This window comes from Hydra vulgaris, chromosome 08 (assembly GCF_038396675.1).
Source record: "Hydra vulgaris chromosome 08, alternate assembly HydraT2T_AEP".
Taxonomy (NCBI): Eukaryota; Metazoa; Cnidaria; class Hydrozoa; order Anthoathecata; family Hydridae; genus Hydra; species Hydra vulgaris.
This window is the reverse complement of record NC_088927.1, coordinates 32480839-32495222: the sequence shown is the minus strand read 5'-3', so window position 1 is coordinate 32495222 and position 14384 is coordinate 32480839. Positions and strand designations below refer to the sequence as shown.

At 28.0% G+C, this 14384-nt stretch overlaps 2 protein-coding genes across 2 annotated transcripts; both read left to right on the top strand.

Annotated features, from left to right (window-relative positions):
* Nucleotides 1-934: 934 nt before the first annotated feature.
* LOC136083255 (ATP-dependent DNA helicase PIF1-like) lies at nt 935-2520 on the top strand. The gene is made up of 4 exons (XM_065802656.1): nt 935-1552; nt 1597-1905; nt 1956-2242; nt 2445-2520. The coding sequence occupies exons 1-4, from the start codon at nt 935-937 to the stop codon at nt 2518-2520; spliced, it is 1290 nt and encodes a 429-aa protein (XP_065658728.1).
* Nucleotides 2521-7861: 5341 nt separating this feature from the next.
* On the top strand, nt 7862-8780 carry LOC136083254 (chitin deacetylase 8-like). Its single transcript, XM_065802655.1, has 3 exons — nt 7862-8092; nt 8319-8543; nt 8653-8780. Exons 1-3 carry the CDS (start codon nt 7867-7869, stop codon nt 8778-8780), a joined length of 579 nt encoding a protein of 192 aa, XP_065658727.1. The 5' UTR covers nt 7862-7866.
* The last annotated feature ends 5604 nt before the right edge of the window (nt 8781-14384 follow it).

Here is a 14384-nt window from a genome sequence, read left to right as displayed (position 1 = left end):
ATATTCAAACAAAAACCAATCATTGGGTTGCCATATGTTTTAATCATTGGGTTGCCATATGTTTAAAAACTTTAAATTTTGAATAATAATGTTATTTGTGTTATTTTTTTGTTCTAAGTTTCAAATTAAATTCATGCGTCATACTTTCTATATAAATAGTAGCTAAACTAGATTTTGATGCGTAGAATTATCCTTGTAAGTGACGATAATTAATTTGATTTAAGATATATAAACAAATAGCTAAAACAATCTTTTGAATAATTTTACGCAGAATAATAATTAATTAATTTAATTTAAGAAGCCAGTTTATGTAGGTTAAATATTTGGCTTGAAATATTCAATTGAAAACAACAGGTTTAATGCAATGATTTTTTGCGCCTCGTAAGTAACGCAGCATATAATCAACTATAATTCCTAAACTTATAATAATTGAACGAAATTTCAATATACACGAAAATAAATAAATAATTTTGGGATAATTTATAAATATATAAACATCTAATCAGTTAAAATAAAAAATATATATCTAAAAATGTGACATTACAAAAATCAAAATGTCCCATAAGTAACGATGGAATTGCCCTTATATATATACAGTGCTCGAAGTGGAGAAAGAAAAGTAACAGCATGGTATTAGGTAATTTAAAAAACCATCAAGCCTAATCATTTTTATATATAGAGACTTATAAAAAAAATGGCGGGATGGTTTATAATTTATAAAAAGGTGATATCCCGTCACCTTTTTTTCTATATATATATATATATATATATTATTAGAAACACTTAACTGTTTCTAATAAAAAAGGATATTTGTTTATTTTCTATATTTTTTTCACTGCTTCTTAATGTCAATCAATTAAATGTAAGTAATGCTGTCCTTGCTGCATTGAACCAGCAACCAAGTGTAGAAAATCAACATTGCAGATTGTTTTTCATGGATGGACCAGCTGGTAGTGGAAAAACGTTTACGTATAACTATTTGGTTGCTGAAACCATAAGTAGGGGTTTTAAATCTGCTACAGCTGCATGGACTGGCATAGCAGCAACTCTTCTTACAAATGGATCTACATTGCATGGTTTATTCAAATTTCCTGTCCCATTATTGGATAACACCACATGTAATGTAACCCCTAACTCTATACATGGACATTTTTTAAAACAAGTTAGTTTGTTTTTGCTTGATGAAACATCCATGATACCTAAACATGCCTTAAATGCAATTGATAGGTTGTTAAAAGATGTTTGCAACAACAACTTTCCGTTTGGAGGAAAAGTCATTTTTTTTGGTGGTGACTTCAGGCAAATACTGCCTGTTGTAAAAAGAGGACAACCAGCTGAAATTGTAGAATCGTGTATAAAATGTTCCTTACAGTGGCGATGGGTGCAGAAATTTACATTAACTGAAAATATGAGAGTACATGATGGGGAAAGAGAATTTTCCCAATGGCTATTAAAACTTTGTAGTGGAACAATGCCTGTCAAAGAGGAGGATCCTTTTAAAGGATGCATCGAAATACCAAATCAGTGCATTATTAGAGAAAATGAATCGATTGTTGAAAGATTTTTGGAGATGCTGATCAAAATGATTATTCTAAGCGCGTGATTTTAACACCAACTAATGTTGATTCATTATCAATCAATGAAGAAGTGCTTGAATGTCTGCCGGGTGAGGTCAAAATTTATTTAAGTGCTAATCAAATTGATACTGATGACCTTAATGAAAGAAATAACTTTCCTGTTGAGTTTTTGAACAGCTTAACTCCTTCAGGTATGCCACCTCATTGTTTAAAATTAAAAATTGGTTGTGTAATTATGCTATTTAGGAATTTAGATCTCAAAGCTGGGCTATGCAATGGTACTCGAATGAAAGTTAGTGCTCTTCAAAATAATTATATTGATGCAGAGGTTTTGATAGGTGTTTCTGGTGGTAAACGGGTTTTTTTCCTCGAATTCAGTTGGCTCCATCAGATTCTAATTTACCTTTTGTTCTGAAACGTCGTCAGTTTCCTGTCAGATTGGCTTATTCAATGACAATTAATAAAAGTCAAGGTCAAACATTTGATAGAGTTGGGGTATATCTCAAAAAACCGTGTTTCTCTCATGGTCAACTATATGTTGCATGTTCAAGAACTAGAGCATTTAATAGTTTGTTTTTCAAAATTGATAAACATCTCATTCAAGGTATGGTAGGTGGAAAGTGTTACACAAATAATGTTATATTTTCTAATGTTCTTAACTTAATGTCTTTTTCATTTTCATTTTTCATTCATTATAGATTTTCATTTCGAAAATTTACTGTTTGTTGGTTGTGAGCACATTTTGTATGTATAATTTTATTTATTATTTTAATTTTTTTTTTCATAGTTTTTGATAAATATATCTGTCATTTAATATTGTTATAAAATGTGTTTATATTTGTTATATAAAACCATATTTGTTTATAGTTGTATATATGTTAAAATTATGTTGTTTCCATGTTTTCAAAGTGGTGTGACTTGGCATTATGTTGAGCAAGATTGATAACCTTGCCAGCCAAGCGGTGTACTTATAGCAGAGGTGTGACTTGGCAGTATTTAGTGCCAGGCGGTGTTACTGCTTTAGAGCTAGGTTGTGTTGTCTAGCCTTTTTTTAATTATTCTGGAAACACATAATATCTGTTAGTATTTAGCGTAATGTGTATGAGAGAGTATGCAACCTTGATCTGTAAATCTAGGGCATTTTAATGTCCTAAATTTGAAGTAATTGAATAACTAATATTGAATATAAAAGCAAATATACTTTTATGTATTTATATGTTTAGTAAAAAGATAAATATAGTTAACTTAAAATTGGTTTTCTAATTTTGTCTTTCATATTTTAATTTGGTTTGTTATTTTCGCTAGATTTTAGAATCAAGGGTGTGGTGTAAATATTCTATTGTTATGTTTTATTGTTGTGATGTTTTGTGTTAATAGACTGCTTGGCTTACCTTCACGTTGGTGTCTATTGTTAAAAATGAATAATTGGTAGTTTCATTATTGGAACTTACTGCTTTTATTTATTTACTAAAAGCCAAGACAACATTTTGCTAAAAATGCAATTTATATCTTAATTTGATTTTTATTTTTTTTTAGTATTGTTAATCCTTTTGTACTTGGAAACAGATTTTATAGTTACATTTTCGATAAATGTTTATATTAACTGCCATGTCAACATAGGTTAATATAAATAGGTAAATCGATTTTGAGTTTTTATGTGGTTTTTTTTTATTTTTATTTATTTTTTTGTAATTACGGTATCATAATTCCATTTTTAATATTTATACGACTTTTAAAAAAATTTCCTTTTATTGTAAATTTTTTGTCAGTTAAAATGATATAAATATATGCAATTAGTTCAATTTTTTTTTAAATTTCTCTTTTTTATGCCTAATAATTTGTTGTACGTAACTTAAGAGATGTTTTTAAAGAGTGATTGCAACTAAAAACAAACTAAAAACCTTTAAATACATGGAGAATATTGTAGTTTAGCGCATTTGTCAAATACGAAGTTACTTAAATTTTATAACGGGTTGAACTAATTAATTAGCTTAGTTTGCATTTGCAACACTTTTGAGGAAAGAAAAAATTTTTATATATTTTAAATTCTTATATATATTAAAAAGAAAAAATTCTTAAAAATGTAAATCATTGTTTTACATTTTATTATTTTGGTAAAAAGTCTTCATCAAAAACTTGATTACTCTTAATAAAAATAACTTTATTCTCCTGGCCACCATTAAGGCAAAAACGAGGAAGGGAGGTCCTTTATAAGTGTCAAAATATATGAGAAAATATACTTCAAATATACTGTCAATATACTGTCTTTTATTAGTGTCAAAGTATACTTCATATTAATCTTAATTAAAGTTCATGATATAAAAAATATAAGAATTTAGCTTTACTTTTTCGTCAATTTAAAGCATGATGAAGTGTTATTATTTTGTGTCAGTAACTAAAAACGTACTGTGTTGAGCTTTGTAATGTCTAGGAAAATGGTTCTGCCATACACTGATATGACCTATGTCAGTTTTAAATTACTCAAATAACGTTAAATAATTGGTAAATTAATTTATTTAATTTTGCAGATGGCTTAATTTTTTAATTTGAAGGCGTTTTTCTTACATAGTATTAGTTAAGGTTTTGCAACTTTAAATTGTGGAAAACAGCCACTGTAAATTAAGTAATAGACCGACCGTAACCCGTATTACGGGTTGCTTTCTGCTAGTTAATATCATCAATATAATAACATGGTGTCACTCCTTTGATCAGGTTTCTGCACGAGTGATTCCTTCCTTGTCAATCATTTTTATAACTTCTACTTTAATCTTAATAATGATATTTTGGTTTTATTATTTATAATATTATAAATATTCTTACTATTATAAATATAACTATTTTTATTATTATTAATATATTATTGTAATTAGATGATTGTAAATTATAAGAAAAACAAATATCTTGTTGTTGTTGTTGTTGTTGTTGTTGTTGTTGTTGTTGTTGTAGAGTAAATCTAATAAAACGCAAGTTCTTTTCTTTTAGGCTCTAAAATTCTCTTATATCTTTAAACCAGCACAAACTAGAACCAGAAGCGTTTAGATCTACCTTTTAGAAGGAAATACTCTCCTGTATCTGCAATTTCAAACTTTCAACTCATTTTGACTTTTGAAGAAAAGGATCGGTTTTTGGAAACTTTTGAACTTTCTCATCCTCTTTTCTACTTGTTTTCCGCTTTTGTGTCAAAAACGGAAAACTTTTGACCCAACTGCACTATATACGCACTATATTACAAAAACATACATTTTGTAATTTTCGATGCAATATTGAATACAAGTATTTTTTTTAGTGTCATAGTATTTGCATATTGAGTGTTTTAGGACCAATTAATAACTATTACATCTAGCTATAATATATAAAAACTATTTAGTTACTTATAAGATATGTCCTAATAACAACGCAACTACACGAAAAATACAGCAAACATGCAATGCGCGCAGGAACAAACTAACAAGTAAGCTTTTGTCAAGTAGTCGATGCTGTTTATATCTTTGAAGTAGGCTTCAAAGATGTAAACTTTTTAGTCTTTATTGAACATTTTTGAATTTATGTAAGCCTCCACGTTAACCATAAAGTTGATCTATTTCTTCAAAACCAGGATCTAGAGGCTACGATGTGGTACGTCCTGTGCCTCTCTTTGCTAACGCCACTGCATTCAGAGAACAATTTCAGAAAAAAAATTTAATGTAAAACAATGCATAAATAAAATTGTTTTTAGTGAAATGAAAGTTTTTTGAGAGCCGTTTAAAAAAGTTATACGCGACCTCAAAAAATAAAGCATAACAGAGTGAATCTCATGAAATGCACGTTCCATTATTTTGAGCACTAAAATTCTCTTATACCCTTGCTGGTTGCTAAAGTTACAAGTAAAAAGTTGCCGCATATATTATGGTTTGTTGACAACATTTTATAGAAAAGTATAATTTTTCCATACGGACTTAAATATGCCAATAAAAAATCGCAACACTTTTGTTGACCTAGATTCAAAGTGTGTTGCTAGAAGTGGTAATGAGTTTTGAAACCATTATAATTGCTGACTTGAAGAAAATATACAAATTAATATACATGACAATGAATTACAATAAAAAATAGTATTTTGTTAAACTTGTCTACGTTATTAAAGACAAGGTAATGAAATATACTAAAACGCAAGCAAATGAATATTAACTTTGAAACTCTTTTATGAAGTAGGATTCATGTTTGAAGTTATTGTTGCGCTAATAATAATAGAGTTATGTTGTCACTAATTGCGTACAGTATGCCATAAAATCCGTTTAATCAGTGTAAGATAAGCAAAGCAGAAACATACTCGTCATATCTTCATTGCTAGCAACAAATTTTGAGTCTAGATCATCAAAAGCGTTGCTTTTGATGATCTAGACTCAATAAACTTTTATTTATCATATTTACATGGTTAAGCCCATAATGCAAAAATCATATTTATTTATAAAAACAAAAAACAACAATGCAACAAAACGAATCTCAGGGCAAAATTTTACTATAAACGATGTTGCCAATTAAAGTCATTTCGATTAATAAAGTTTTAACGTTTCCTGTTTGTAACATACTTATGAGAAAAAGTTAGAGTATAATGTTTACACCTAAGTTCGTAATTATCAAATTCTAGTAAAATTTGTTTTGAACATAAAGAGTGTAAACGTATTGACGGATTTCCCAAATAAATCAAAAGCGTCCAGATTTTTACATTCAGTCATTTAATGGGTCGCAGTTTGTAAAAACAAGGCTGTTTAAAGACTATCAAATAAGGTATTTAGTAAAACCATTTCCGTTCTTTTTCTTATAAATTGAAACTCAAACTTATGATATCATCGTAGAAAGAGCAAAAACTAAACACTGATCATAAAAGGTAAAAACGTTACAAGATTTTATGCGATTAATTTTATTTAGAAAAATAAAAAATATAAAGATACGATAGTTGTATGTACTTTTTTTTTCATTTTTTGATTTTGTTTATTAGAGAAAGTTGAAATGGTGAAGAAAATGGTTCTACTTTTGTTAGTCGCACATCAGATGTCTGCCAACGTAATCAAAAGAGATACTTTACAGAGTAACTTCATGAAATCTTCTTCTTCTTCTATTTTTTTATTTTTTATTAATCAATTTTGTTTAAAACTTGTTCAAAACTTATAAACATGATACATGTAACATTTACTTTACAGCTTTGCTTCAGCCAAATTCTGCATCTGAAAATACCTTTAACCAGTCATCAATCGTTCAAGCACCACTGCCTACAACGTTTGATACTACAAACACAATGCTTCTAGAAAATGTTGCAACGGAAAGTTTCTCGGTTGAAACCGCTCAGTCTCTATTCTCGTCGAATGAACCCATGATGACGGAACTTTTTCCGACAGCCTCAACTCAAGCCGATTTAATTTCAACAAATCTTCAAATACCAGAGTCACCTGAATCGATATCAACTTGCAATGTTACTAACTGTCGTTTACCGTCATGTAGATGCGCGGGAACAGATATACCTGGCGGATTGTCAAAAGTTAACACCCCGCAAATGATCTTATTAACCATGGATGACGGAGTTACACCAGAAAACTATCAGCTTTACACTGAGTTACTTAATGGCTCGACTAACTTTAGTGGTTGTCCAATCAAAGCAACGTTTTTCGTATCTGGTGATAATTCCGACTACGCTTACGTAAAGAAGTTGCAACAGAGCGGTAAGTAAACTTTACAGTTTTGAAAATAAGTACTTCACGCTCATAGTTCAATAAAGTTAGAAAAAGCTTTTCCTACTTTATCGCGTTCTTATTTAAACATCATATTTATATAAAACGGAAGCTTTGCATACCACATTATATAGAAGTATGCAAAGCTTCCGTTTAAACACAATATAAGATATTGTGTTTAAACGGAAGCTTTTGCATACCACTCAAGTCAATTTTATTTTGAATTTAAAATGTATACCTATTTGAGCGCTACGATCTGCACTTTTCTTGTCTTCTTTTTTCTTAGTCCACAGTAACTCCGTTGTACTTAAGGATACTCTTCTATTTTATAGGCCATGAGATAGCAGATCATTCGGCAACTCACAAATTACCGGAAGAATGGTGGAGTAAAACAGTAAGTTTCAAAATTACATTAATTTTTCCGTTTTTGACTATTTTTTCACGTGAACACATCGTTTGAAGATCAAGTGACCGTATTGATAGCTTTTTTATTTTGTAGTAAAAAGAATACAAACAAAAGTCAGTGTCTTTTACTTGTTAGCAAGTTTTATCTTATTCGTTTTAAGGCAGTATTAGAAGACCTACAAATGGAGATTTTAACACAAAAAAATACTATTCAGCAAGAAGTCGGAACAACTACACTCGGATGGAGAACTCCGTTTCTTGCAAGCCAAGAAAACACGTTTAAAGTATTAGCTGAAAATCAGTTTTTGTATGACAGTTCGTTGGGAACCATTCCGGGTACACGATGGTGGCCATATACATTGGACTACTTACCTTCTTTGCCGTGCTACATGGCTAACTGCCCAACACGTAATAACTTTGCATATGTTATAGCGTTATTTTTATTGAGTCATCGTGTATTACTTTTTGTTTTTGAGTTATCGTGCGTTACTTTTAATTTTTTAGTTATCGTGTATTACTTTTTGTTTTATTGAGTTCTTATGTTTGAATTTTTATTTCGTTGTGTGCTCATGTTTTACTTTTTTGTTTGAGTTGTCGTATTCTGATGCGTTTAAATTTTATACTTTTTATTTAGTTACGTATCCTGGAGTATGGGAAATCCCGTTGGTTACATTGCAATGCGACGAATCAGCTACCACGTTTGCTACAATGCTCGATGAATGTACAAACTTAGAAACTGAAGAAAGCACGTATAACATGTTAATGACCAACTTTAAGCTTCACTACGAGGATAATAAGCAACCTTTCCCCATGTTTGGCCATTCGACTTGGTTCGATAATGCACCTTACCGTAAAGATGGTATTAAAAATTATTGATTTTTAGATTTATCTTATAATGAATAGAAACGTTTGCGTTTTCTTGCAATTTGATTTTTAATTATTTAAGAAAACATTTTCTTTTTTTTTAGCTGTCATAAGGTTCATGAACGATGTTCGAAAGTTCAGCGACGTTTACTTTGTCACTGCCCAACAGGCAATTGAATGGATAAAATCGCCGGTCGGTCTCGATAAAAAGCCGCTTTCGTGTAATCTATAAATATAATATTTTAGAGCATGACAAGATTTTTTAAACAAGTTTAGTATGTAAATAATAGTTACTTCAATAATATTTTTTCATCACTACAAATTTTTTTGTTACTTAATTCGGCGCACTTTTGGTTTTGTATGTCAACTTTTTAGGGAAAATGCAATTTAACGGAAGAAGACAGAGAGAAGTTGCAGAAAAAATAAAGATTTTTCCTTAAGTAATTTTTCACTGTATTTGTATGTTTGAGAAACACAAAGCAATCGTGTTTACGCAAAGCTCCCTCCTCACGCTTTATATTATAAAATAAGCTGTGTAAGTTTACGATAATTATCGCTTTGGTTCAAAATGATTCTCAAAATTATGGAAAAGGTTCCTTTTGAATGAAGCGATTTTTCCACAAATTTGCCCAGTTCGTTTCGCCACATTATTAAATTCGATTCCGAAAGCTAATTTTCACTTAAAAGTTATAACCATATCCCGCTTTACCTTTTATCTTAGCCTATGTGATCTTTTTGTTAACAAAATGATTTACACAGTGGGTATCTAGAAAATTTTAGCTTCAGATATAAAAAGATATTTCCTATGACTTCCGTATTTATAGCGTTAGTTCCGTATTTATTGGAAAAAATACAACTCAAATGTATACGAAAATTAAGAAAAAATTAAAAAAAGAATTAAATTAAAGAACCATGTTTTTTAAATTTACAAACAAAAAACTTAAAACAAAATATTACAAAAACAAAATATTACAAAAACTTTATTTTTCATTAATGCAAGTTTGCTTTATTAGTTTTTTAAACCTATTTTCTTATTGTTTTTCCATTGCTAATAGAGAAAGACCATTTCATCGCGATTTTAGCACACTATTTCTTCTATAGTCTTTTACAAATTTTAACGCTAGTACTTAGTATCGTATTATGTTCGTGATAAAACTTTAAATTGCGTCCCCGAATTTATCTTTTTTATAGGGGATCGTTTGTTTTAGAAAGATACGATACTCTATTATAGTTTAAGAGGATAAGATACTCTACTATAGTTTAAAAAAAAAATTTTTTTTTTTTTTTTCTTCTTTTATTTAGCCGTACAAATATTTACAAGTTCCGTGTTTTATAATATATATAAAAATGGCAAGGACGAGAAGAAGACAGATTTGCCTTATCACCAAGTACTTGTTTTTTCTAGACATTTATATAAATACATTGTAACTAAAATTAAAAATTAAAAATGAGAGAAAAAAGAAAAATGTTTCAAAGAAGTTAATGCAAAATAGTTAAAGTCTTTAAAAGTTGTTTTTAATACAAGTTAAAGAAGTAGTTTATTCTCAATAACATGAAGATTAACTTACGGTCATGCAATGCTATATATATTTAAATTTCAAAGTTATTCATTAAAGTAAAATTTTAATAAATCATTCAAGAAAACCTAAACCAACAGCATAAAAAGAAAACATGAAGAATGAAAACATAAACGTTAATTTATAATCAGAAGACACTATATATACATATATATATATATATATACATACACATATATGTATATATACACATACATACACACACATATATACATATACACACACATACACACACATACACATACACACACATATATATATATATATATATATATATATATATATATATATATATATATATATATATATATATATATATATATACACACACACATACACATACATACTTTTTCATAATATAATTGAATATAATGTATATAATTAAAGACTTTAGACCTTCTCAGACAAACAAAGCATGCACTAATAGATAATTTTCAAATATAACATTTTTATAGAAAGATTTAAAAAAAATTCTCTGTTTTTTCATTATTTAAAAGTAATAGTTTTATTTTGTTTAAACTGTTCAAGAGTTGTAAGTGTTTTAATATCATTACTAATTATCTTATTCCATACATTAGGTCCTCTAATAGTTATTGAAAACTTGGTTGACTCATATATAGTTTTGGGTTGTACAAAGTTGTTACTTAAATATTTAGTCATGTATTTGTGTTGAATTTTATTAAATAATGGTTTGAAGATATTTGGTATTGTATTATTATTATTAGTTTTATACATAAAAATTAGCAGATGATATATATTTATTTGGTACAAGTTTGATATTTCTAGATTGTTGAACAATGGTCCAGAATGTGAGAAGCGGTGTGCATTTGATAATAATCTAATTGCATGTTTTTGTTTGCTAAATAGCTTTTTTGTCCTTGACTTATTGGTGCTGCACCAGGCAATGTTTGCATAATTCAGATAGGAATGAATAAATGAGTAATATATGTATTTCAGACATGATTGATCTAAGTATGGTTTTGCTTTATAGAGTAATCCGATATTTTTAGAAATTTTATTTTCAATCATGTTTATGTGGTCTTTCAAATTTATGTTTTCATCTAGAATTACACCTAGAAATTTCATTGAACATTCTCTTTTTACGATGTATTCTCCAATAATAAGTTTTGAAAGTGCAAGAGGGATTTTATCTATTTTATGGAGGCGATGAAAAATAGTATAATTAGTTTTAGTTAAATTAATTGTAAGTTTATTCATATTTAACCATTCGGTTAGTTTTAGAAGTTCGATGTTGACCGTTTTAAATAATGTTGTTATATCACTGTGAGAATAAAATAAATTTGTGTCATCAGCAAATAAAATAGAATCTAGAATATTAGAAGCTTTGCTTAAATCATTAATATAGATTAAAAATAAAAGTGGTCCTAATATAGATCCTTGAGGAACGCCGCAAGTAATTGACATATTGTTAGTTTTTTCATTCCCGAATGAAATATATTGTTTTCTATTAGATAAGTAGCTTTTAAACCAAGCTATGTTTATATTTTTGATTCCGTAGTTTTCTAATTTTTTAATTAAAATACTATGATCAACAGTGTCGAACGCCTTACTAAGATCTATGAAAACACCTAAAGTAATTTTGTTTTTGTCAAAACCTTGAAAAATAATCTGAATGAGATGAAGAATTGCATGATCAGTAGAGTGCCCTGTTTTGAAGCCAAATTGTTTGTTATAGAGAATATTATTTTTTTCTAAAAATGAGTATAATTTGTTATACATAATGCATTCTAGTATTTTCGAGAAGCATGGAAGAATGGAAATAGGTCTATAGTTAGAAATATTAGTATCATCTCCAGACTTAAAAACTGGTATTACCCTTGCAATTTTAATTTTTTTTGGAAAGACTCCTTGTTTAAACGAAAGATTAATTATATGCAAAAGAACTTTTTTAATATAGAAAATACATTTAAATACAACATTACTACTAACACTATCAAATCCTTGCTCTTTGTTTAATTTTAATGAACTCACAGCATCTAATAATTCTTTTTCAGTTAACTCAGCATTTTCCATAATTGAATTGCTGGGAGTCAAGTATTTCTCCTTGTTAAACTCACTGTGTTTTAATTTTGATGCTAAATTTAAACCTGCATTGACAAACACCTCATTAAACGTTTTAGCAATTATAGATTCTTTAGTAATATCTTGATGATGATAATTTAGTTTTTTTGGAAGACCATTTAGCTTAAAGTGTTTTTTTTCCAATTACTTCTTTGATGACTTGCCACGTTTTTTGAATATCGCCTTTAAATTTTATTATTTTATTTGAATAGTATAATTTCTTTGAAAGCTTTATAATTGATTCAAAGTGACTCTTATATTTTTTATACCTTAATTCATTTTCATAAGTTCTTTTTTTCAGAGAAGCTTCATACAATCGTTTTTTTTTTTTGATGATTTTATTATTCCTGGTATAATCCAAGGGTTTATAAATGTTTTAGTTTTAATAATTTTTGTTACCACTGGGAAAGCTTTATCATAGTGTTTTTTGAATATTCGAAGGAAACTGTTATAAGCAGTATCTGTGGTTTGAATTTGTAGAATTTCATCCCAGTTTTCAGAAAATAGAGAATTATTAAAAAGTTCCATAGAAATGTTATCCTAATTAACATTATATATTCGATTTGTAATAATAATTTTTTTTTGAGGGGTGTGTTCGACAACTTTATGCGCGATTATAAATATTGGGAAATGATCCGATATATCAGATATTATTATTCCAGCTTTTATTTTATTTTTTGTATATTCATTAATTATTATTTGATCAATTGAGGTTGCGCTATTCCTGGTAATTCGTGTTGGTTTATTTATTGTTGGAATGAACCCATTTTGAAATATGATGTTCATAAAATTTTTTACATTTTTATTTGTGTCGTAATCAAGCGCATTATAATTAAAATCCCCAACAAAAAAGACACGTTTGTCACATAAAATTTTGTTTTTGATTAAATTTTTAAAGTGTTTTTCAAAAAATTTGTTATTGCCAGATGGCGGTCTGTACACAACATGTACAATGATGTTTTTAGTGATTTTATTTATAACTTCAATCGTTAATGATTTGCAATCATTACTAATTGCACTAAATTCGGTTAGCAGTTTAAAATTTAAAGAGTTGTGGATAAAAATACATACTCCTCCACCTATTGTCTCAGAATTTCTGACTTGATGAATAACTTTATAGTTTTGTAGTTGAAAATTTGAATCTTTTTCAACTTGTTTATCTCGACACCAGGTCTCTGTGAGACAAATAATTTTAAAAATAATTTCAACACTATATAAAAAATCTTTAAATTTATCAAAATTTTTTTGAAAGCTCCTAATATTTAGGTGTAAAATAGAGAACTCATTAACATCTATATCAGCAGAAAGATTAGAAATATCGGAATTATAATAAGAAGGGCATATGTTGCTTTCATCAGTGTTAAAAAAATTAACGTCTGGATCTGAATGATTCTCTAAAAGTGTATTTTTATTTGTCTGGAATGCCCTAAAGCCTAATTCACAAAAATTTATACCTTCCATAATAACAAGAAAGGTTATACTAACAAAATATTTAAAGTATAAAATAAAATAATTAAAGTTTAGGAGGTAATTTACTGAATTCTTTTACTATTAATTTATCGTAAATTACAACCGAAAACATACCATTTTTCCTATGTATCTTCATCTGCTCGAATAGTTTTTTTCTGATAGATGCAGTTTCTGATGAATAATCCTCATTGATATATATTCCCGATCCTTTTAGTTTACTCGCACTTTTTAAAACTTTTACTTTATCTTTGTAATTTAACAGTTTCATTACTATTGATCTTGGTCTACCTGATCTTGGTCTACCTGATCTTGGTCTACCTGATCTTTGTCTACCTGATCTTGTTTCATTACATCTACCTGATATTGTTTTGACCAATTGTTTCATTACATCTACCTGATCTTTTACATTCCATCTTTTACATTAATTACATCTTTTACATAATTAATTACATAAATAATTACATCTTTTACATTTCATAATTAATTACATTACATAATTAATTATTTTATTTACATTACATAATTAATTATTTTATTTACATTACATAATTAATTACATTACATAATTAATTACATTACATAATTAATTATTTTACATTACATAATTAATTACAAAAATAATTACATCTTTTACATTACATCTACCTGATATTTTATTACATCTACCTGATATTGTTTTGACCAATTGTTTCATTACATCTACCTGA